At 46.4% G+C, this 25,894-nt stretch overlaps 1 protein-coding gene across 1 annotated transcript; it reads left to right on the top strand.

Annotated features, from left to right (window-relative positions):
• Positions 1–90: 90 nt before the first annotated feature.
• Positions 91–24,937, top strand: UBL5 (ubiquitin like 5). Its single transcript, XM_075343075.1, has 5 exons — positions 91–187; positions 3,564–3,627; positions 3,861–3,944; positions 6,913–6,950; positions 24,689–24,937. Exons 2-5 carry the CDS (start codon positions 3,572–3,574, stop codon positions 24,730–24,732), a joined length of 222 nt encoding a protein of 73 aa, XP_075199190.1. The 5' UTR covers positions 91–187; positions 3,564–3,571; the 3' UTR covers positions 24,733–24,937.
• The last annotated feature ends 957 nt before the right edge of the window (positions 24,938–25,894 follow it).

Raw genomic sequence — 25,894 nt, forward strand, 5'->3', positions numbered from 1 at the left:
AAACGCCTGACACTCGAGCGCCCTCTGGTGTCTGATAGCAGCAGCGCGCACACCATAGAGCAGACCTCCAGCGGGCTAGAGAGGCCGCGACCATAGACGCCGCGCTGCTGTACAGAGAAGACCAATCTTTTCCGGCGGAAGTTTCCTTAGAGTTTAGTGGCCGGTTCCTCACAGTGACAGCCGTACGGTAAGAGCAGTGCTCGGGTTACTGGGATTTACGGGTTATAAGGCAGAAATGGCGTCTGTTTAATTGCCCAGAGGGTTATTGCAGGACTAAAAGTCCCAGCATGCCTTCTGAGTAATGGTTGTGTAGCAAGGCATGCTGGGAATGTGTAAAGCTTATATGATGCTGCTGCTACAAAGGAAACGTCCTTTAATCCGGCATCCAGGTACTTGGTAAGGGGAGAGTCCGGACTATTGGACCTTAAGTTGGTGAATCTGTGCTGCCCTTGGATGGATACCGCTCCCGCCACTGGGGGGCGTTCACTTTATACGCCAGACTCCGCCTTTTCCTTGGGTCCCATTTTTTTTCCTGTGAAATTCCACATTATCACCGTTCACTGGTGGATTATCAAGATGGCGGATTACTGGAATGTGATGGTTTCTTCCTCCTGTCTTGCAAGAATGGGGACCATAGAGCGCCAGCGCCATCCGTGCGCATTGTAGAGACCGTAGCCTATGACCCAACTCCTGCTGCAGGGCGTGGCGTACGACAGATCAAGGGGGGTCTCCTGGAGGGCGAGTGACACAGGCGGTGTACACTGACATATGCAAATTAGCTGCTCAAAGCACAGTGGGAGGGGCCATGTGACCTGCAGAAACCTCCCACTGGAGGCTCCACCCCTTTCCAACATGTGGTGTGGGCATAGTCCCTAAGCTAGCCAGTGCAGGGGAGATGCTCCAGCTGTGGCCCCACCCACTGTGCTCCAAGCACCTCATTTGCATATAATAAAGTTTTGGAGAAATCTTGTGGATTTTTTAAACTAAAAGTTAAGCTCCTTTTAACACGAGGAGCCCAACAATCGCCAGTTGCTCACCTTGATGCAGATTTTAGAGCCGACAGACTTTTTTTTTAACCCCTTCCCAACTTATTACATAGTGGCCTGCCCTGTCAGGTGTACGGTGCTGTCTTAGGAGTGGATAATAGTCTCCCTTCAACCTTAAAAACTATGAAACTAAGTCCATCTAGTTCAACCCGTAGCCTAACATGCTGATCCAGAGGAAGGCAAAAAAACCCCAATGTGGCAAACAAGTTCCAATGGGGAAAAAAATTCCTTCCTTCGTCCACATCCGGCAATCAGACTAGTTCCCTGGATCAATACCCTGTCATAAAATCTAATATACATAACTGGTAATATTAAATTTTTCAAGAAAGGCATCCAGGCTCTGCTTAATTGTTAGTAGTGAATCACTCATTACAACATCATGCGGCAGAGAGTTCCATAGTCTCACTGCTCGTACAGTAAAGAATCCTCGTCTGTGATTATGATTAAACCTTCTTTCCTCAAGACGTAGCGGATGCCCCCGTGTTCCAGTCGCAGGCCTAGGTGTAAAGAGATCTTTGGAAAGGTCTCTGTACTGTCCCCTCATATATTTATACATTGTGATTAGATCCCCCCTAAGCCTTCGTTTTTCCAGACTAAATAACCCCAGGTTTAATAACCTGTCTTGGTATTGCAGCCCACCCATTCCTCTAATAATCTTGGTCGCTCTTCTCAGCACCCTCTCCAGTTCAGCTATGTCCTTCTTATATATCGGTGACCAGAATTGTACACAGTATTCTAAGTGCTCACAGGATCCTGCACTGGGTGTCGGCAGCACCTGCTTCTATGCCTACTGTTTAACCACTTAATGCTGCTATCAATCTCTGACAGCGACATCTAAATGGTGCGTAGATTTTGGCACCCCACAACACAATCACTGGGAACCATAGCAGCTGGTGGCCTACTGAAGACTAGTGATGAGTGGGCACTACCATGCTCAGGTGCTCAGTACTCGTAACTAGTGATGAGCGAGCACTACCATGCTCAGGTGCTCAGTACTCGTAACTAGTGATGAGCGGGCACTACCATGCTCAGGTGCTCTGTACTCGTAACTAGTGATGAGCGGGTATTACCATGCTCGGGTGCTCAGTACTCGTAACTAGTGATGAGTGAGCACTACCATGCTCGGGTGCTCGGTACTCGTAACTAGTGATGAGTGAGCACTACCATGCTCGGGTGCTCGGTACTTGTAACTAGTGATGAACGGGCACTACCATGCTTGGGTGCTCTGTACTCGTAACTAGTGATGAGCGGGCACTACCATGCTCGGGTGCTCAGTACTTGTAACTAGTGATGAGGGGGCACTACCATGCTCGGGTGCTCAGTACTCGTAACTAGTGATGAGCGGGCACTACCATGCTTGGGTGCTCTGTACTCGTAACTAGTGATGAGCGGGCACTACCATGCTCGGGTGCTCGTAACTAGTGATGAGGGGGCACTACCATGCTCGGGTGCTCGTAACTAGTGATGAGGGGGCACTACCATGCTCGGGTGCTCAGTACTTGTAATGATCAGTGGGATGCTCAGATGTGTGCGACTCGAGTTCCTGTGTGTAATGAAAGTCAATGGGGAAACAGAGCGTTTTTTTCAGAAGATCTTTCAGAAACCGGCTGTTTCTGGTGGCAGATGTGATCAGTTACAGAGCTGCACAGTGGCCACATTGGGGTACAGCAGACACCCCGCCCTCCCATTTCCCTAATTCATTTGGAGAGGGTCGAATGTGCAGTACCTAGCCACAGCCACTATACAAGTTGCAGCGCTGCGCAGCTCCATACCTGATCACATCCAGCCTGTGAAGGCGCTGCACCCCCACCAACCGGATATTGATCACCTAATCTTAAAGGGAACCTGTCACCACTTTTTTGGCCTATAAGCTGCGGCCACCACCACCGGGCTCTTATATACAGTATTCTAATATGCTGTATATAAGAGCCCAGGCCTGGGGTATAACATAAAAAACACTTTATAATACTTACCTAACGGTCGCGCTGTGGGCCTAATGGGTGTCTCCGTTGTCCAGTGTCGGCGCCTCGTCTTTCAGCCATCTTCGTCCTCTTTCTGAAGCCTGGGCGCATGACACGGCTATGTCATACACACTCGCCGGTCCTGCGCAGGCGCACTACAATACTTTGATCTTTCCTACTCAGCACCTGAATGCCGGCGAGTGTGGATGACGTCTGACCCGTCATGCACCGCGGCTAGAGAAGAAGGAGCACAGAGATGGACAAATGAGGTGGCACCGGCACTGGACAACAGAGACGCCCATAAGGCCCACCGCATGACCGTTAGGTAAGTATTATAAAGTGTTTTTTATGTTATACCCCCGGCTTGAGCTCTTATATACAGCATGTTAGAATACTGTATATAAGAGCCCGGTGGTGGTGGCCGCAACTTATAGGCCAAAAAACTGGTGACAGGTTCCCTTTTAAGGATAGTCCTTTAATGTAAAAGTATTGGACAACCCCTTGTAGGAGGCCTCCCATAAAGAGACTGAATCTGATGACTTTATTTTATCGCTAGGACTCGTCATGATCGAGGTTGTGTGTAACGACCGGTTGGGGAAGAAAGTGCGAGTAAAATGCAAGTATCCTTACAATGTCCGGCAGAAACAAGGACTCCATTGGAAGCTGTAGGAAATCCCGTGGTCTCCTCTCTTTGTGGCTGGGTGATTCCACCTGATGCGGAGGGTATGGCCCATCCCTCCCGGTAGAAGTCGTCACACCTCTGGCATCTGGCTCAGTTTGTCAGATATCCTTCTGTTCTCCTTCGCTGCAGGCGATCATTTTATTTGGCTGTTTCCTTAACTCTGTTGTGTAGCTCAGAAGACACAATCAAAGACCTGAAGAAGCTGATCGCTGCTCAGACAGGAACACGGTGGGAGAAGATCGTCCTGAAGAAGTGGTGAGTACCGGGGACGATCGCCTGTCAAAATCCAAAATCTTTTGCTGCTAGATGTCAGTGGCCGGCGTCGGTCATCAAAAACTGAGCTGTGGCCTGCAATGTGCGTGTAAACGTGGGGTTATATCCTAATGCAACCTACATACAGAAGGGGGATAATCTCGGAAAGCAGAACTCACATTATGGGCGTCACTGGACAATATATGGTGTTATTGCTACTGTTGGGGTGCGTAGTCTTGGTCACAGCGGGGGGATTATACTGGTTAGTGCTCATTGGGTCATCTTATAATTTGTAGAGCAACTTATTTGTCACAATACGCGCGCGCCCACACCGGTCTGGCACGCACACCCACACCGCTCTGGCATGCCCGCCCGTCCACACCGGTCTGCCACGCGCGCCCCCTCCCCCCCCCCCCAGCCCACACCGGTCTGGCACGCGCGCCCCCTCCCCCCCCCGCCACCCGCCCCCCACCCGCCCACACCGGTCTGCCACGCGTGCCCCCTCCCCCCCCTTGCCCACACCGGTCTGGCACGCGCGCCCCCTCCCCCCCCCCCCGCCCACACCGGTCTGGCACGCGCGCCCCCTCCCCCCCGCCCACACCGGTCTGGCACGCGCGCCCCCTCCCCCCCCGCCCACACCGGTCTGGCACGCGCGCCCCCTCCCCCCCGCCCACACCGGTCTGGCACGCGCGCCCCCTCCCCCCTGCCCTCCCCGGTCTATCATGCGCCCCCCCGCCCAGGGTCTGGCACGCGCGCCCCTGCTATATACACACGCATGCACAGGCTGATCAGTGTCGGACAGAAGGAGAGAGACCGTTCTTTCCATGATCAGGAAGGATGCTGTCAATATTCTCCTCGATCACAGGAAGCGGCCTCTGGACTATAAGACGAGCAACATTTTGATCAAGATGATTTTTTTCTTGCTAAAAAAAAATGCTTCTAAGTCTACTTGCCCATGTTGTGTTATTTTAGCCATGAGCCCACTTTCCTTCTCTCCACCCCCACGATCGCTTCCGGGTCAACAGCTGATCTTACAGCCGGACCCTGGCTCTCGCTGCCTCCTGGAGCAGCGCTCGTGCAGCACCCGGCATTTTAAAGGGAACCTGTCACCAGATTTTTCCCTTTTAAACTAAAAAAATCCCCTTCTGCAGCTCCGGGACTGCATTTTAGGAAGGTGCCCCTTGGCCCTGACTCCCCTTCCAGACCCCAAAAATAACTTTATAAAACCTGGCCATTAGGTATGATAATACCTCCCGCCGCTGATCGCTGTCCTCCTTTCTTGATTGATGTGATTACGCCTCTGATATCCTCCTTGTTGCATTTTCAAATCTCGCGCCTGTGCAGTTATGTTGGATCGCGCAGGCGCAGTTCACGCTATATAAAACATAGCTGCCCTAGCTCGCACCGGTGAGCTAAATGCGCAGGCGCGAGATTTTGGGCGGGTATGAGGATGACGCTGGTGAGGTTATGCACAGCGCCGACCATAATCTCGCGCCTGCGCATTTAGCTCACCGGCGCGAGCGAGTGAAGATGTTTTATATAGAGCGATATGCACCTGCGCGATCCAACATGACTGCACAGGCGCGAGATTTGAAAATGCGACGAGGAGGATGATGAAGGCGTCATCACATCAATCAAAAAAGGAGGACAGCGATCAGCTATAGGAGGGGGATAAAGGAGCAGAAAATGAGCCCGTCCATCTGGCCAACACAGGTAATTAGCATACCTAACGGCCAAGTGTTATAAAGTTATTTTTGGGGTCTGGAAGGGGGAGTCAGGGCCAAGGTGCACCTTCATAGAATGCAGCCCAGGAGCTGCAGAAGGTGACACTTTTAGTTTAATAGGGAAAAATTTGGTGACAGGTTCCCTTAAACCTTCTAAATGCTGCGATCAGTGTGATCACAGCATTCAGGAGGCAATGAAAGGAATCGCTTACCTCTCCCTGGCGATCGGGTCCCTGGAATGCGACACAGGGACCCTATCGCTGCCAATGTAACCCTGGGTCGTCACCATGATGACCCTGGGATGCTGAGGTATAGATCGCCTCACAGACCAGGGCACCCACGTCCCCTGTAGCAAGGTCCCACGCTAATGACCGCAATATGAAAAAGTGTCGGCTGACAATGGCTATGTGGCCTAGGTGCAGGAAACCCCGGTGATCCGCCGGCATGAACTCTATTCACCTTGTGATGTCACCGGAGTTCCCTGCAGCAAGGTCCTGCGTTAAATGATGAGATGAGGAAATAGCTGCAGGGAACCCCGGTGACATAAAAACGCACAAAAAAGTAACGTCAGGTCGCACCCATCAGATCGCACCCCCCCCAATCACCCATCAGATCTCGCGCGCGAACACACACACATCCAGCGATACTGATCCTGAGACCTAGTGAGGTGGAGTTCAAGGACCTGCGGGTGGACTGCTTGGTTACAGGACCTGCGACACGTAACTTCTTCCCTTCCCTGCGGCTGGAGGCATTCTGTACCGCTGGATGTAGTGAGTGTGTGTGTGTGTGGTGTGATGTATGTGAGTGTGTCGGCTAGTAGCAGGGGAGGCAGCGTGCAGCATACCTGCTGGGAGGGCCCGCCAGAGATCACAGCAGGACCTGGGAGCCACTAAGCTTTCCAGGCCCTGGTAAGTTTGAGTGTCCAAGAATAAAATCTACTCCAAAAATCAGCCCTAGAGCTTTTTTTTTTTTTTGTGCAAAAAAAAAAGAATAAGACATTGTTTTATTTTTGGAAAAACACAGTAGTTCCTTCTGGTATCGCTGTAGTAGTATTAACATGCAGAATATAGTTATCAGGAAATGTATACCGTGCAGCGATTGTCATATACAAATGCGGAATTGCTATATTCTTTTTCTCAATCCCCTCCTGGATAAAAAAGGACAAGTCTTTAAGTGGTTAAATGTGACTTGATCTGTAATGACGGTACATACAGTCTAAAAATGGTTTTTTTTTTGGTTTTTTTTAGGTATACAATATTTAAAGACCACGTTACTCTTGGTGACTGTATCCTTTTTGAGTATGAAGAAATGTACAATTATCAGCGTATTGTTGTGGATCTCTCACTGGAAGAGAACGAATATCGGGGCGCTTCAGGGGTGCTCCCAAGGAATTGGTGACATAATGTGGAGTGACGGTGCTGTCCTGGAGCTTGTAGAGGTTCCACATGTACACAGACCCCCTGCTATGTTATGTGGACACTATCAAATATTGTAGATGTGCAGGACATAGGGAGGAAACATTGATTTTGTTTAGATGACCTATCACGCCCCAGAGAAACGTACAGCGGGTGCGAAAAGTATTCAGACCCCTTAACATTTTTCACTCTTTGTTTCATTGCAGCCATTGGGTAATTTCAAAAAAGTTCATTTTTTTTCTCATTAACCCCTTCACGACCGCGGGCCGTAAAATTACGTCCTATTTTAACGTGACTTAACGACCAGGGACGTAATTTTACGGCCTAAACTTCATTTGATTGCCGTGGCCATAGCAACGGCTTTCAAATGATGTCCCCTGCTGTTTCTTACAGCAGGGGACCTTTGCTTGACCCCAGGGGGGGCGGCATCGCCACCCCCTATCGACGATCGATGTGATTGGCTGTTCAAATCTGAACCGCCAACCACATCGATCGCACTAATTTCGGCAAAAATAATGCCCGAATTAGTGCGATCCTGTGAGATCCAGCTATGAGATGCCGCAGCTGCTGCAGCATATCATAGGTGGACCTCAAACATGCCGCCCCCAGCCCCTGCAGCACTGATTGGAGCGATCGTGCTATGACGCGCAATCGCTCCAATCAGTGTGCAGTGGGGCGGTCTGATCTGGAGGTGGCCGCCCTCCCCAGGCCTGTGTTGGTTTGGGAAGCCCTCCCCCAGCATGTTTGCGGCGTGCACTGGCTGGTACTTGTAGTACCACACAACGCTGCTGCCGCCGCCCGATCGCCGCTCCTGCCCCACTTGAGTATTGCGCGCCTGATAGCCCCTGCGCGCTCCTGTGATGGCCCTGCCCCCTGCCGATGTGTCCCCCCGATCTGCTCCCCGCCACGATCTGCCCCTCTGCTGCGATCTGCCCCCCTGCCACAATGTGCCCCCCTGCTGCAATCTGCTTCCTGCTGCGATCTGTCCTCTGCCATGATGTGCCCCTCTGCTGCGATCTGCCCCCCTGCCGCAATCTGCCCCCTGCTGCCATCTGCCTCCCTGCTGCGATATGCCCCCTGCCGCTGCGAGCCCTCCCCCAACATGTCTGCAGCGTGCAGTGGCTGGTACTTGTGGTACCACGCCACCGCCGCCGCTGCTGCTGCCGCCGCCGCCGCTGCTGCTGCTGCACGTGAGTACTGTGCTCACTTTGCAGCCCGTGCGCGCTCCCGTGGTGCCCCTGCGCGCTGCCGTGATAGCCCCTGCCGTGCCCCCCCCGCGATCTGCTCCCCCCAACCCCCCCCCCCCCTCTGACTGCCTCCCCCATTATCTCTGTTCTGCTTCTGCAGCTCCCTCTCCGGTCTCCCCCTCTGCTCTACCCCCTCCCCCTCTGCTCCCCCCCCTCTGCTCTCAGCCCCCCCTCTGCTCCCACCCCCCCCTCTGCTCTCCCCCGACGTCCTCTTACCTGTCTTCACCGGCCTGATCACATCTGCGTCCATCGCTGGGTCCTTCCTGGGCATTCTGCTGATCTGCCTGCTGCTCCTGTAAAGCTGTCCATCTCTCTGCCATCTGTTCCTCTGCAGCTCTTCTGGTCAGTGATCCTCCTGCTAGTCCTCTGGGTACTGTGAGTATAACTTTTTTTTTTTTTTTCCGTATCCCCTGTCCATTTTTACACCTCATCCGTCCGTGCGTCCCGCCAAGCGCTGATCAGGAATGCAGTTAACTGATCGGCATCCCTGCTCAATTTTCGGCGTGACTTTTTTTTCCGTATCCCCGACGCTTTTTGTATCGCATCCGTCCGTGCGTCCCGCCAAGCGCTGATCAGGGATGCAGATAACGGATCGGCATCCATGGTCAATTTTTGGCGTGACTTTTTTACGTATCCCCGACGCTTTTTGTATCGCATCCGTCCGTGCGTCCCGCCAAGCGCTGATCAGGGATGCAGATAACGGATCGGCATCCATGGTCAATTTTTGGCGTGACTTTTTTCCGTATTCACGCCGCTTTTTGTATCGCATCCGTCCGTGCATCCCGCCGAGCGCTGATTAGGGATGCACATAACGTATCTGCATCCATGGTCAATTTTTGGCGTGACTTTTTTTTTTTACGTATCCCCGACGCTTTTTTTATCGCATCCGACCGTGCGTCCTGCAGCGACCGATCAGTGCACTGCGTCTGTGCGTTTGAAAAGTCAAATGGCGCTCCTTCTCTTCTGAGCCCCGCCATGCGCTCAAACAATTACTTTCCACCACATATGAGGTATCTGCGTACTCAGGAGAAATTGCACAATACGTTTTATGGTGCATTTTTTCCTGATAGCCTTGTGAAAAAAAAAGCTACCTAGTTGAAGCAACCGTTTTGTGGTAAAAAAAAAAAAATTTCTTTTCACGGCTCAACGCTATAAACTTCTGTGAAGCCCCCAGGTGTTCAAAGTGCTCATCAAACATCTAGAAAAATTATTTGAGGGCTCTAGTTTCCAAAATGGTGTCACTTGTGGGGGAGCTCCACTGTTTAGGCACCATAGGGGGTCTCCAAACGTGACATGGCGTCCGCTAATGATTCCAACCAATTTTGCTGTCAAATGGCGCTCCTTCTCTTCTGAACCCCGCCATGCGCCCAAACAATTACTTTCCACCACATATGAGGTATCTGCGTACTCAGGAGAAAATGCACAATACATTTTATGGTGCATTTTTTCCTGTTACCCTTGTGAAAAAAAAAGCTACCTAGTTGAAGCAACCGTTTTGTGGTAAAAAAAAAAAAATTTCTTTTCACGGCTCAACGCTATAAACTTCTGTGAAGCCCCCAGGTGTTCAAAGTGCTCACCAAACATCTAGAAAAATTATTTGAGGGCTCTAGTTTCCAAAATGGGGTGACTTGTGGGGGAGCTCCATTGTTTAGGCACCTCAGGGGGTCTTCATACCCCACATGGCGTCCGCTAATGAGTGCAGCTAATTTTGCACTCAAAAATTCAAATGGCGCTCCTTGCCTTCCGAGCACTGCCGTGTGTCCAAAGATTTGATTTCCACCACATATGAGGTATCTGCGTATTCAGGAGAAAATGCACAATACATTTTATGGTGCATTTTTTCCTGTTACCCTTGTGAAAAAAAAAGCTACCTAGTTGAAGCAACCGTTTTGTTGTAAAAAAAATTTTTTTTCTTTTCACGGCTCAACGCTATAAACTTCTGTGAAGCCACCAGGTGTTCAAAGTGCTCACCAAACATCTAGAACAATTATTTGAGGGCTCTAGTTTCCAAAATGGGGTCACTTGTGGGGGAGCTCCATTGTTTAGGCACCTCAGGGGGTCTTCAAACCCGACATGGCGTCCGCTAATGAGTGCAGCTAATTTTGCGTTCAAAAATTCAAATGGCGCTCCTTCCCTTCCGAGCTCTGCCGTGCGCCCAAACAATTGATTTTTACCACATATGGGGTATCAGCGTACTCAGGAGAACATGCACAATAAATTGTATTGTGTACTTTCTCTTTTCTCCCTTGTAAAAATGAAAATTTTATGGCTAAAGTAACATTTTTGTGTTAAGTAAAATTTTCATTTTTTCCTTCCACATTGCTTTGGTTCCTGTGAAGCACCTAAAGTGTTAATAAACTTATTGGATGTGGTTTTGAGCAGTGTGAGGGGTGCAGTTTTTAGAATGGGGTCACTTTTGGGTATTTTCTGTCACCTAGGCCTCTCAAAGTCACCTCAAATGTAATGTGGTCCCTAAAAAAAATTATTTTGTAAATTTTGTTGGAAAAATGAGAAATTGCTGATGACCTTTGACCCCTTCTAACTTCCTAACGGAAAAAAAATTTGTTTCGAAAATTGCGCTGATGTAAAGTAGACAAGTGGGAAATGTTATTTAGTAACTATTTTGTGTGACATATCTCTCAGATTTATGGGCATAAATTTTCAAAGTTTGAAAATTGCGAAATTTTCAAAATTTTCGCCAAATTTCCTAAATTTTCACAAATAAACGCAAAAAATATCGGCCTAAATTTACAACTGACATGAAGTACAATATGTCACGAAAAAACAGTCTCAGAATCGCCAGGATCCGTTGAAGCGTTCCAGAGTTATAACCTGTCAAAGTGACACTGGTCAGAATTGCAAAAAATGGCCCGGTCATTAGGGTGTTTTAGTGGCCGGGAGTGAAGGGGTTAATGTACACTCTGCACCCCACCCCCCATCTTGTCAGAAACAGAAATGTAGACATTTTTGCACATTTATTAAACAAGAAAAACTGAAATATCACATGGTCATAAGTATTCAGACCCCTTTGCTCAGAGACTCCTACTTCAGTCACATGCTGTCCATTTCCTTGTGATCCTCCTTGAGATGGTTCTACTCCAGCTGTGTTTTAATTAAATTGATAGGACTTGATTTGGGAAGGCGCACACCTGTCTATATAAGACCTCACAGTGCATGTCACACCAAATGAGAATCGTGAGGTCAAAGGAACTGTCCAAGGAGCTCAGAGACAGAATTGTGGCAAGGCACAGATCTGGCCAAGGTTACAAAACAATTTCTGTAGTACTCAAGGTTCCTAAGAGCACAGTGGCCTCCATAATCTTTAAATGGAATAGGTTTGGGACCACCAGAACTCTTCCTAGTTCTAGCCGTCCAGTCAAACTGAGCAATCGTAGGAGAAGAGCCTTGGTGAGAGAGGTAAAGAAGAACCCCAAGATCACTGTGGCTGAGCTCCAGAGATACAGTAGGGAGATGGGAGAAAGTTCCACAAAGTCAACTATCACTGCAGCCCTCCACCAGTCGGGCCTTTATGGCAGATTGGCCCAACGGAAGCCTCTCCTCAGTGCAAGACATATGAAAGCCCGCATAGAGTTTGCAAAAAAACACACGAAGGACTCCCAGACTATGAGAGATAAGATTCTCTCGTCTGATGAGACGAAGATAGAACTTTTTGGTGATAATTATAAGCGATATGTGTGAAGAAAACCAGGCACTGCTCATCACCTGCCCAGTACAATCCCAACAGTGAAACATGGTGGTGGCCGCATCATGCTATGGGGGTGTTTTTCATCTGCAGGGACAGGACGACTGGTTGCAATTGAAAGAAAGATGAATGCGGCCAAGTACAGAGACATCCTGGAAGAAAAACTATTCCAGAGTGCTCTGGACCTCAGACTTGGCTGAAGGTTAATTTTCCAACAAAACAATGACCCTAAACACACAGCCAAAATAACAAAGGAGTGGCTTCAGAACAACTCTGTGACCATTCTTGACTGGCCCAGCCAGAGCCCTGACCTAAACCCAATTGAGCATCTCTGGAGAGACCTGAAAATGGCGTCCACCAACATTCACCATCCAACCTGACTGAACTGGAGAGGATCTGCAAGGAAGAATGCCAGAGGATCCCCAAATCCAGGATCCCAAGAATACTCATGGCTGTACTAGCTCAAAAGGTGCTTCTACTCAAGCTGAGTAAAGGGTCTGAATACTTATGACCATGTGATATTTCAGTTTTTCTTGTTTAATAAATTTGCAAAAATTTCTATATTTCTTTTTTTCTGACAAGATGGGGGGATGGGGAGCAGAGTGCACATTAATGAAGAAAAATGAACTAATTTGAATTTACCAAATGGCTGCAATGAAACAAAGAGTGAAACATTTAAAGGGGTTTGAATACTTTCCGTACCCACTGTATATAATTAGGAAACGTCAAATATGTCCTCAGTAATTTAGTAATAAATGTTCTGGCCTTTTTAAGAGCAAATCTGAAAATAAGGAGCGCTAATAGTGTAATACCAGATGGATAGGTACGGTATATAGGAATATACACTCACCGGATTCAGTTGTGAAAGTCACAACCACTAGTACGCGTGAGATACTGGCGTCTGCTGCAGCCCCACGTGGATGAACATTGAAAATGGAGTAGAGAAATGGTTAACGCCGCGCATCAGCCAAAATGAAGATGTGGAAATGTTGATGATAATGAACTTTTTATTCCATAGGTCTACGCGTTTCGATGTGAAAACTTCTTCCTCAGGACCAGTACATCAACAATCCACTTCTGTTGATGCACTGGTCCTGAGGAAGAGGTTTTCACCTCGAAACACGTAGACCTATGGAATAAAAAGAGAGTTCATTATCATCAACATTTCCACATCTTCATTTTGGCTGATGCACGGCGTTAACCCCTTCTCTGGTCTTTTAAGAGAAAGAGGCTGAAGTCGGGCTCTGCGCTGCCTCACTGTCTTGGCAGCTGTGTGAGGCTTCCCGCCTCTGAGCTTAGAGATACCACTGTCTTTGGAGACCGCGTAAAAAGAGGGAAGGTTTGTGCTGCTGTCCTTCCTACTGGATGCATTGACATAAGCATACAGAAAACAGCGCATATAGACCGTGATCTAAACTGCAATTGTTTGTGGAAACATGATTAAAACTGGGGGATGGCGTAAAGGCCCCGTCACACGCGACGATATATCGTGCGATCGCACCCGCCCCTGTCGTTTGTGCGTCACGGGCAATTCGACAATGTCGTTAACCCCCGTCACACGCACTTACCTCCCTAACGACCTCGCTGTGGGCGGCGAACATCCTCTTCCTGAAGGGGGAGGAACGTTCGGTGTCACAGCGATGTCACACAGCGGCCGGCCAATTGAAGCGGAGGGGCGGAGATGAGCGGGACATAACATCCCGCCCACCTCCTTCCTTCCGCATTGCCGGTGGGACGCAGGTAAGGAGATGTTCATCGTTCCCGAGGTGTCACACGGAGCGATGTGTGCTGTCTCAGGAACGACGAACAACCGGCGCACAGATGGAGGAACGACATTATGAAAATGAACGACGTGTCAACGAGGTGAGTATTTTTGCTTGCTCACAGTTGCTCGTAGCTGTCACGCGCTACGACATCTCTAACGATGTGACCCCGACGACATGTCGTTAGATATATCGTAGCGTGTGACGGGGCCTTTAGGCTATGTACCCATGTTGTGTTTTTATGTGCAGAAAGTCTGCCCATAAAAACGCATGTTTTGGCAGGAAAAAAGCAGCTGAAAAGCTCACTTTTTTTTATTGTTTGCATGTTTTTTCACATGTTTTTTTTTCATGCTTTTTTGTGTGCATTTTATAATTATGGTGATCACGGGGGTTCAGGCGCTGTACCCCTGTGGTCACCACCGGGTCTCCAGATCATGTTACAACTGGGACCCAGCTCTCTCCGCTCGTAATGGTGCCCGCGCCGCTCCCGGCAGTTTAACCCCCCCTCTCCCCCCGAATGCTGTGATCAGTGCGATCGCAGCATTCAGGAGGAAGGGAGAGGAGTTGCTGGTGATGGGGTCCCTGGAATGCAATCACAGGAACCCGATCGCGGACATGGTAACCCTGGGTCGTCACCATGACAACCCCAGGTTACTGAGCTACGGATCGCCTCACACACCAAGCCAGATGCATGGTGTGTTATGCAAAGTGCTGCACTATAATCCCCTGTAGTGATAAAGTATTGCAGGGGATTATAAAAAATGCAGAAAAAAAACCATTGACATGCTGCTTTTTTTTTTTTTTGTCAGCAACAAAATCTGTAAGAAAAAAGAAGCCGCATGTGCACAGCAAGTCACAATTCTCATAGACTTTACTGGCATGCTTTTTCTTTGCTTTTACTGAAGAAAAAAGCAAGGAAAGATGCAAAAAAACCACCATGTAGGCACATAACCTTAGCCATAAGAAACAAATGGACAAGATGTAGTACAATGAATACCCAGTAGGTGGCACCAAAGCACTGCCAGGTAGTAGCTGGCTAGGGCTGCTTTCACACATCCGTTTTTTGCTGTGCGGCACAATACAGCACTTTGTGGGAAAACCGCATCCTTTTTTTTTTTACCGCCAGGTGCGGTTTTTCCACATAGACTTTTATTAGCTCCGGATTGTGCCGCATGGCCTTGCGTTGCGTTGCATATTTAGCCCATGAGGTGGCCAGATGAAACGTTCAAGTGAACGTTTTTGTCTGCGGCGAAAAAAACGCATTGCGCCGCATCCGGCGCGATTTACAATGCAAGCCTATGGACGCCGGATGTGTTTTTTGAACTGCGCATGCTCAGTATCAAGCCGCATCCGTCAAACGGATAGGCCGCATTGAAAAACTTATGCAACGGATCCGTTTTTTTCGACGCATCCGTCGCATAGGTTTTTGAGCCGGATTGTGCTGCACTGCAAACACCGGATGTGTGAAAGCAGCCTAATAGTAAAGCAGACTATGCTCCTAATAGTAGTTACAATGAGTGCCAGTATGCATTGTAGTATATTAAACATATACAAAAGTGAAGCACATGAAACAAATAATAGTAATGATTGTGGTTGTATATCAGTGTAGATATTGTACAATCCATAAACGTCAGGCTCAGTAGCATGATGCCAGTGTCCCTGAAAGAAGGCAAACACAGCCTGTCACAAAGACAGGGATCGCCGAACAGTGTGTTGTCTTCCTGGCGCTCGAGTTCGGCACATCGCTGATCGGGTTGACAGATTACTGGGAGGGGCTGGGGAGGACCCAGCGGTCATTGTACACATTGGCACAAATGACAAAGTTAGAGGTAGGTGGAAGGTCCTTAAAGATGATTTCAGGGAATTGGGTTGTAAGCTTAAAGCATGGACCTCAAAGGTGGTATTTTCAGAAATACTACCTGTGCCACGAGCCACACCAGAGAGGCAAAGAGAGATCAGGGAGGTTAACAGGTGGCTCAGGAATTGGTGTAGAAAAGAGGGTTTTGGGTTCCTGGAGAATTGGGCCGACTTTTCAGTTGGCTACAGATTCTATGCTAGGGATGGGCTGCATCTTAATGGGGAGGGTGCAGCTCTGCTGGGGCAGAAAATGGCTAGAAGGTTGGAGGAGTGTTTAAACTAGGAATGGGGGGCGAGGGTATTCACTTTATAGAAGGGGAATGTAGTGCAGATAGTGACCAGGGCACAAGTAATGAAATTGGGGGTGGTACGGGGGGAAGGGTTAGGACAGTTAATACAGTAAGCAGGAATACAGGTACAGAGTCATACGTAACGTGCATGTACACTAATGCCCGAAGCCTCACAAATAAGGTGGAGGAATTAGAATTAATATTGTTGGAAGAAAATTATGATATAGTGGGGATATCAGAGACATGGCTGGATGAGAGCTATGACTGGGCTGTTAATTTACAGGGTTATAGCCTATTCAGGAATGACCGTACAAATAAGCGAGGGGGAGGTGTGTGTCTATGTAAAATCATCCTTAAAACCCATCCTGTGTGACAACATATGTGAGGGTACTGAGAATGTAGAGTCCCTATGGGTGGAGATAAGGGGGGGGAGAATGAATAATAAAATACTGATAGGGGTGTGTTATAAGACGCCGAATATTATGGAAGAGGTAGAGAATCTCCTCATAAAGCAAATTGATAAAGCAGCGAGTCTCGGAGAGGTAATTATTATGGGGGACTTTAACTATCCTGATATAAATTGGGGAACAGAAACTTGCAGTTCCAGCAAAGGAAATAGATTTTTGATAACAATGAAAGATAATTACCTTTCACAAATGGTACAGGACCCCACAAGAGGGGGAGCACTACTAGACCTTGTACTAACCAATAGGCCAGACCGCATATCAAATATACAAGTTGGGGGTTACTTGAGGAATAGTGATCACAAAATAATAAGTTTTCATGTATTCTTTAGTAAGATGTATAGTAGAGGGGCTACAAGGACACTAAACTTCAGGAAAGCAAATTTTAAACGGTTGAGAGATGATCTTCGTGCAATAAACTGGGATGATGTACTAAGTAATAAAAGTACACAAAGCAAATGGGAGACATTTATGAGCATCTTGAATAGGGCTTGTGCAGAAAATATACCCTATGGGAACAAACATGCTAGAAATAGGAGGAAACCCCTATGGCTAAATAGAGCTGTAAGGGAAGCAATAAAAGAAAAACAGAAAGCCTTAAAAGAATTAAAGAGGGTAGGTAGTGATGAGGCATTATATAATTATAGAAAATTAAATAAAATATGTAAAAAGCAAATTAAGTTAGCTAAGTTTGAGACAGAGAGACTCATTGCGAGAGAAAGTAAAAATAATCCTAAAATATTCTTTACTACATAAACAGTAAAAAACTGAAAAGCGATAGTGTTGGCCCCCTTAAAAATAGTCTTGGTGAAATGGTGGAAGGGGATGAGGGTAAAGCCAACCTGCTGAATGACTTTTTTTCTACGGTTTTTATACAAGAAAATGCCATGGCAGATGACATGACCAGTGATAGCATAAATTCACCCTTGAATATTACCTGCTTAACCCAGCAGGAAGTACGCCGCCGCCTCGAAATCACTAAGGTTGACAAATCTCCGGGCCCGGATGGCATACACCCCAGAGTACTACAGGAATTGAGTTCTGTGATAGACCATTTTTTTTAATCTTCACAGATTCCTTAATAACAGGGTCGGTACCGCAGGACTGGCGCATAGCAAATGTGGTGCCAATATTCAAAAAGGGGACAAAAACTGTGCCGGGAAATTATAGGCCGGTAAGTTTAACCTCTACGGTTGGTAAAATCCTTGAGGGTTTCTTGAGAGATGCTATACTGGAGTATCTCAAGAAAAATAACCTTATGACAGAGTATCAACATGGGTTTATGGAGGGATCGATCCTGTCAAACTAATTTGATCAGCTTCTATGAAGAGGTAAGTTCAAGCCTGGACCAGGGAAATGCAGTGGATGTTGTGTATATGGACTTTTCAAAAGCTTTTGATACGGTGCCACACAAAAGGTTGGTACATAAAATGAGAATAATGGGGATAGGGGAAAATATGTGTAACTGGGTTAAAACTGGCTCAGTGATAGGAAACAAAGGGTGGTTATTAATGGTACGTACTCCGACTGGGTCTCAGTTCATAGTGGGGTACCACAGGGGTCAGTATTGGGCCCGCTTCTTTTCAACATATTTATAAATGACCTTGTTGGGGGCATGCGGAGTAGAATTTCAATATTTGCAGATGATACTAAACTCTGCAGGGTAATCAATACAGAGGAGGATAATTTTATATTACAGGGAGATTTATGTAAATTGGAGGATTGAGCTGAGAAGTGGCAATTGAAGTTTAATGTAGATAAATGTAAGGTCATGCACTTGGGTAGAGGAAATAACATTTATGATTATGTACTTAATTGTAGAACACTGGGTAAAACAGACACAGAAAAAGACTTGGGTGTATGGGGGGATGGTAAACTTCACTTTAGTGGACAGTGTCAGGCAACTGCTGCCAGGGCTAATAAAATAATGGGATGTATTAAAAGAGGTATAAGTGTTCATGAAAAAAATATAGTTCTACCTCTGTACAAGTCACTGGTGCGACCGCACTTAGAATACTGTGTACAATTCTGGTCACCGATATATAAGAAGAACATAGCTGAACTGGAGTGGGTGCAGAGAAGAGCCACCAAGATTATTAGAGGAATGGGTGGGCTGCAATACCAAGACAGGTTATTAAACTTGGTTATTTAGTTTGGAAAAACGAAGGCTTAGGGGGGATCTAATCACAATGTATAAATATATGAGGGGACAGTACAGAGACCTTTCCAAAGATCTTTTTACACCTAGGCCTGCGACTGGAACACGGGGGCATCCGCTACGTCTTGAGGAAAGAAGGTTTAATCATAATCACAGACGAGGATTCTTTACTGTACGAGCAGTGAGACTATGGAACTCTCTGCCGCATGATGTTGTAATGAGTGATTCACTACTAACATTTAAGCAGAGCCTGGATGCCTTTCTTGAAAAATTTAATATTACCAGTTATGTATATTAGATTTTATGACAGGGTGTTGATCCAGGGAACTAGTCTGATTGCCGGATGTGGAGTCAGGAAGGAAATTTTTTCCCCATTGGAACTTGTTTGCCACATTGGGGTTTTTTTGCCTTCCTCTGGATGAACATGTTAGGCTACGGGTTGAACTAGATGGACTTAGAGTCTCCCTTCAACCTTAAAAACTATGATACTATGATACAGCGAAACGCACGTCAGGGAGGTGACGCCACGGCAGATACTAGGTAATTTTCTACTCCTGACTTTTCATGTTTAGTACTGCACTGATCTAGTTACCTGACGTTTATGGTCTATATCTAGACGTATATACAGCCACCATCATTACTATTGTTTATTGTTTCTTTCATATCCTTCACTTTTGGTACTGTATACGTTTAATCTACTAATATACGCACTGCCACTCATTGTAACTATGAGCATGGTCTGCTTTAGGGTATGTGCGCACGTTGCTTTTTACCTGCTTTTTACCTGCTTTTTTGCTGCTTTTTCTTCTGCGCTGTTTAATGCCAAAATGGATGTGTTCTTCTATTCAAGCAAAGTCTATGGGAATTTGGGTTTCTTGTTCACACTATGTTGTTCAAAATGCTGCCTTTTTGGGGCAGAACTTTGGTCAAAAACTCAGCTTTGCAGTGCAAAACCCAAATGGCAAAAACAATTGACATGTTGCTTCTTTGAAAAGCTGAGTTTTTGACCAAAGTTCTGCCCCAAAAAGGCAGCATTTTGAACAACATAGTGTGAACAAGAAACCCAAATTCCCATAGACTTTGCTTGAAAAGAAGAACACATCCATTTTGGCATTAAACAGCGCAGAAGAAAAAGCAGCAAAAAAGCAGGTAAAAAGCAGGTAAAAAGCAACGTGCGCACATACCCTAACTCTATTAGCCAGCTACTCTCTGGTAGTGCCTTGGTGCCACCTACTGGACATTCATTGTGCTACAGATTGTCCATTTGTTTTTATGGATTACTTTTTCCTCCTAATTTAATTCATGTTTCAATAAACAATTGTATTTTACACTTCTTTATATGCGCTTTTTCCTATATGCTTATTATTGCCTTTCGCACTTAGACACATTTTTTTAGTCCTGTATTTTTGGGTACGCACCTATTAGAGTATTCCATACGTACACAATTTCACTGCTACTTTTTTTACTATTGCATTTTGTATGGATATTATGGTGATTTTTATTTCTTCACTATGCATACCTATGTTGAGAGATATTTTCTTATGGATGTATTGATGTATAAAGCAATGTTAAGGCCTTGTGCCCACAGGACTTTTTTTTTTTTTTTTCATGCTTTTTAACTTGCTAACCGATAAAAAGCATGGAAAATGCATCCCAGCAAAGTCTATGAGAATCGTGACGTGCAGTGCCCACAGTGCTTTTTTTTTTGTGCCCAGTGCTTTTTTTTTTAATTTTTTTTTTAATTTTTTTGCTGAAAAAAGAGGCGACATGTCAATTGTTTCTGTTTTTTTTTTTTTTTAACTTTTTTTCCCTCTATCTCAATACATAAGGAGCGTGAAAACATGAAAAGCACAAAAAAAAAGCAGCTTTTTTTTGTGCTGGAAAAAAAAGCACTGTTGGCACATAACCTAAGATGGATTTCTTTATAGTATGGCGCAGTAGGTCATAAGGAAAAGGAACAGTTAAAACCTGCTACAGCTTCTTAGTGTTTCTGCGTTGGGCTCTGCATGTACAGTATAATGGAAAAGTGAGTACACCCCTCAATATTTTTTGTATTTCATTATGTCTTTTCATGGGACAAAACTGTAGATCTGACCCTGTGATACAATGTACAGTGTCAGTGTGCAGCTTGTATAACAGTGTAAATTGGGTGTCCTCTAAATAACTCAACACACAGCCATTAATGTCAACAAAAGTGAGTACACTCCTAAGGAAAATGGCCAAATTGTGCCTAATTCGTAATTTTCCCTCATTAGTGAATGAATCGCAGACCCGTAGAAGGCCACACATGCACAAAATGCCCGTCGTCTGACATCTCTTGCACCTCTGCGCTTTATCTCCTCTTTCCATTGATTCATCAATCTCTTCGGTGAGATAAAATAAATTGTATGTATTTTACCGGTAAGTGTTGCAGATTCCTTTCCACTTGAAAATTGTTTTTCCCTGCTCCTTGGGACTATCAGGTGAGCACCATCTTGTATCCACTCACCATTGTAGCCCGTTCCCTTCAGGAACGGTGCGTTCACTCTTCTGCTATAGTGCCGAGGTTGTGTTATTCATCTTGTGTATATATGTACAGTGACATACTGAAGCTGATCCCCCTCCCTTCGGACACTAGGCCGCAGGGCAGTATTTCAACAAGGTAATGACCACAAACATATCTCCAAGACCACCACTGGCTTGCTAAAGAACCTGAGGGTAAAGATGCTGGACCGGCCAAGCATCTCCAGACCTAAACCCTATGGAGCATCTGTGGAGCCTCACACGAAAGGTGGAGGAGCTCAAGGTGTGTAACATCCACCAGCTCCATGATGTCGTCATGGAGGATGGAAGAGGATCCAGCAGCTCCTGAGAAACTCCATGCCCAAGAGTTAAGGCAGTGCTTGAAAATAATGGTGGATGCACAATCTGACCATTTTTAGTTAGGGGTGTACTCAGTTTTTTGCTAGCAGTTTAGACATTAATGGCTGTGTTTTGCGTTATTTAGAGGACACCAAATTTACACTTATACAAGCTGCACACCGACACTGTACAGTGTATCACAGTTTCAGATCTGCAGTGCTGTCCCATGAAAAGATATAAAATATTTAAAAAAAAAAAAAAAGTGAAGGGTGTACTCACTTTTGTGATATACTGTATGTAGCGAAAGACTCAGATAAACCATTTAGAACCAGAAGTGTTCCCCATATTAAATTAACCCTTTACAAGCAGCCATGTCCTCATCTAGTATAGGGATGCACATTAAATCTTCTTGAGGGGCCATGTCAGAGATGTTGACTTATGTGGAGGGCCAAAGCAATAAGCTGAAATTATTTCTGTTCAATATTAACTTATAATTATTTTATTGCTTTTTATTGAGCAGGTGAAGACCATATCCTTTACTGGTTTTTATAAAAATGTATTAAAGGCAGTTACTCATACTTCTTCTTTTACTCAGGTTTTGCACTATGATCAACAGTCCCCCCAAACTGTGATGGTCCCACTACTCCCCACACAGTATGAGCCCCCACTGCCCTCCAAATAGTATGTTCCCACATTCAGTATTATGTCCCCCACACAGTATGATTCAGCCACAAATCCCCACCACAACACGATCCTTAACAGCCTCGCAACACAGTATGATGTCTCCGACAGCTCCCCACATGTTATGATCCCCTACAGATCTCTGACCCTCAGAGTATGAGCCCCCATTTCCCCATCACAGTATGATGGCCACCACAGCCCTCTATACGCAGTATGAGGGCCGCCACCACCCTCTATACATAGTATGCGGGCCGCCGCAGCCCCCTATACGCCCTATACGCAGTGCGCGGGCCGCCGCAGCCCCCTATACGCAGTGCGCGGGCCGCCGCAGCCCCCTATACGCAGTGCGCGGGCCGCCGCAGCCCCCTATACGCAGTGTGAGGGCCACCGCAGCCCCCTACACGCAGTATATCCCCCCAACTTAGTATGATGGCTCCTACAGCTCCCCACATAGTTTGAGGGCCCACACAGCTCCCAAAAAGTATGAACCCACATATCTAATGATGACACTTGCCCCCCCCCCATATGTAGTACTCTCACCTACAACTCCCTATATACAGAATTGATGCTCACAGTATGATCCTCCATAGCTCCACAACACATTGATAGCCACCACTGCCCCCCATACACAGTATTCTGGCCCCCACAGCTTGATATGATGGCCCCACTGTACTTCTCGATACAGTATGACACGCCACAGATGCAAAATGAGAATAGCCCCACATTTTACCTCCTCCCTCCACAAGTGAATGACCATAAAAAGAAAACAAACACTAAACCCCTTGCTCCTGGTCCTCCAACACGCAGCTCTGGAGACTGAGGCTCCTCGGCAGGTGCGATCTAGTGACGTCATTGCATCTGCTGCGCTGAGACGCTCAGTTGCACAGGCTGAATGGTGTAAGACCGAGCAGGTGCTCCCTCCTCCACCATTATCATAGCATCATAGTTTTTAAGGTTGAAGGGAGACTCTAAGTCCATCTAGTTCAACCCGTAGCCTAACATGTTGATCCAGAGGAAGACAAAAAAAAAAAACAATGTGGCAAACAAGCTCCAATAGGGAAAAAAATTTCCTTCCTGACTCCACATCCGGCAATCAGACTAGTTCCCTGGATCAACACCCTGTCATAAAATCTAATATACATAACTGGTAATATTACATTTTTCAAGAAAGGCATCCAGGCTCTGCTTAAATGTTAGTAGTGAATCACTCATTACAACATCATGCGGCAGAGAGTTCCATAGTCTCACTGCTCGTACAGTAAAGAATCCTCGTCTGTGATTATGATTAAACCTTCTTTCCTCAAGACGTAGCGGATGCCCCCGTGTTCCAGTCGCAGGCCTAGGTGTAAAGAGATCTTTGGAAAGGTCTCTGTACTGTCCCCTCATATATTTATACATTGTGATTAGATCCCCCCTAAGCCTTTGTTTTTCCAAACTAAATAACCCCAAGTTTAATAACCTGTCTTGGTATTGCAGCCCACCCATTCCTCTAATAATCTTGGTCGCTCTTCTCTGCACCCTCTCCAGTTCAGCTATGTCCTTCTTATATACCGGTGACCAGAATTGTACACAGTATTCTAAGTGCGGTCGCACTAGTGACTTGTACAGAGGTAGAACTATATTTTTTTCATGAACACTTATACCTCTTTTAATACATCCCATTATTTTATTAGCCCTGGCAGCAGCTGCCTGACACTGTCCACTAAAGTGAAGTTTACCATCCACCCATACACCCAAGTCTTTTTCTGTGTCTGTTTTACCCAGTGTTCTACAATTAAGTACATAATTATAAATTTTATTTCCTCTACCCAAGTGCATGACCTTACATTTATCTACATTAAACTTCAATTGCCACTTCTCAGCCCAATCCTCCAATTTACATAAATCTTCCTGTAATATAAAATTATCCTCCTCTGTATTGATTAACCTGCAGAGTTTAGTATCATCTGCAAATATTGAAATTCTACTCCGCATGCCCCCCCCAACAAGGTCATTAATAAATATGTTGAAAAGAAGTGGGCCCAATACTGACCCCTGTGGTACCCCACTATGAACTGAGACCCAGTCTGAGTACGTACCATTAATAACCACCCGTTGTTTCCTATCACTGAGCCAGTTTTTAACCCAGTTAAACATATTTTCCCCTATCCCCATTATTCTCATTTTATGTTCCAACGTTTTGTGTGGCACCGTACCAAAAGCTTTTGAAAAGTCCATATACACAACATCCACTGCATTTCCCTGGTCCAGGCTTGAACTTACCTCTTCATAGAAGCTGATCAAATTAGTTTGACAGGATCGATCCCTCATAAACCCATGTTGATACTCTGTCATAAGGTTATTTTTCTTGAGATACTCCAGTATAGCATCTCTCAAGAAACCCTCAAGGATTTTACCGTAGAGGTTAAACTTACCTGGCTCAGTTTTTGTCCCCTTTTTGAATATTGGCACCACTATATTCTCTGATATCTGCATCCTGGGAGCTAGAGGTGGGGAGGCGGCTTCAAGCCCTATTACGGTTTTTTAGTTTGCTTCCCGACAGTCTTGGTACATGCCCCAATCACCTGTACATATCCAATGATTCCTTAACAGATTCCCCTCCAGATGAAATCCATGATGGGATGAACCTGGAGTTATATTACCAGTAGCCGTCTCCTTCCCACCACCCTCGCCCAGTGCTCTCTGTTTTTCGGTGTTTGCTCACAGTCCAGGATCAGACTGCTCGGATCAGTGGAAGATTATATCCTACATTATGACCGTCAGAAAGACTTTACTCGCCATTTTGGCCTACGTTGTTTTTGGATAAAGTTTTTTTTTTTTTTTTTTTTTTTTCTTTTTTTTTATTATAATAAAATCTTGTTCTGTACATAATTTGCTTGGTGTATTTTATTGTCTTCAAAAAGCAGCCATCGTTTTGGTTCCAGTTTAACACTAATCTGTGTACATAAAGGAAGATACGGTGACCGCATTGGGGTTGTAACGCCTACCTGAATCCACAGACTCAGACGGGCTGTAATGGCAGGCTAGAGGGAAGCCACTCACCAAGCAGAACCCACAGAACCCTGAAACCCTTTAACCCCTATACAGGGATTTGGAATTACACAGGGCCCCGGTGATCACTACCTGTGGAAGGCTGCAGTCCAAGAGAGTAGTCGTCAGGCAGGGTCAAACCAGGAATTGCCGAACAGGGACAGAATCGGCAGGCAAAGACGAAATCCGAAAACAAAGCAGAGGTCAAATCCAGATCGGTCAGCGAGGTACAAAAACAGGCAGGAGGGTAGTCAGGAACAAGCAGAAGTCAGAACACCAGAATCACAAAACAGAACGGGAGCCAGAATATCAGAACTATCTCTGGCAGAGGTCAGCAGACAGGAGGGGAAATAAGAAGGGTGTGGTGTCTTCCCCTTGGCTGTAGCTGAATGATGGTAACTTTAGCTGGAAGACACACACCACCCACAGTCAGCCAGTGGTACTGAAGATCCCAAGATAACCCAGCCCAGTGGATGATCGGAGCCTGCGCCCACCGGTGCCGCTGGCATCGACTCTTCTCCCATCACCAGCACTATCCATGGTAGGAACACGGCGTCGCCTGGCGATCGGAGCAGAAGTCGCTGGAGCGGACTCCGGTGGGGACGCAATTCTTTAGTATAGGGATAGTGCAGTAGTAGAAAAACAATACTACTTTCTGTCAGAACCAGCACCACTCCTAACCATGGGTTTTGTCTGGTATTATCACTCAGAGCTACAAGTAGAACATGAGTCAGAGAGCCACAGATCCCTTGTTACCTGAAGTAATAGACAGATGGTGTA

Source organism: Anomaloglossus baeobatrachus, chromosome 4 (assembly GCF_048569485.1).
Source record: "Anomaloglossus baeobatrachus isolate aAnoBae1 chromosome 4, aAnoBae1.hap1, whole genome shotgun sequence".
NCBI classification, from domain to species: Eukaryota; Metazoa; Chordata; class Amphibia; order Anura; family Aromobatidae; genus Anomaloglossus; species Anomaloglossus baeobatrachus.

Bases quoted from the DNA above. Each gene is read 5' to 3' on its own strand.
- UBL5 (XM_075343075.1), top strand. From the start codon at position 3,572: ATGATCGAGGTTGTGTGTAACGACCGGTTGGGGAAGAAAGTGCGAGTA. The intron at 3,628-3,860 runs GTATCCTTACAA...TCTGTTGTGTAG, and splicing joins AAAGTGCGAGTAAAATGCAA to CTCAGAAGACACAATCAAAG. The intron at 6,951-24,688 runs GTATCCTTTTTG...ATTCCCCTCCAG, and splicing joins CCACGTTACTCTTGGTGACT to ATGAAATCCATGATGGGATG.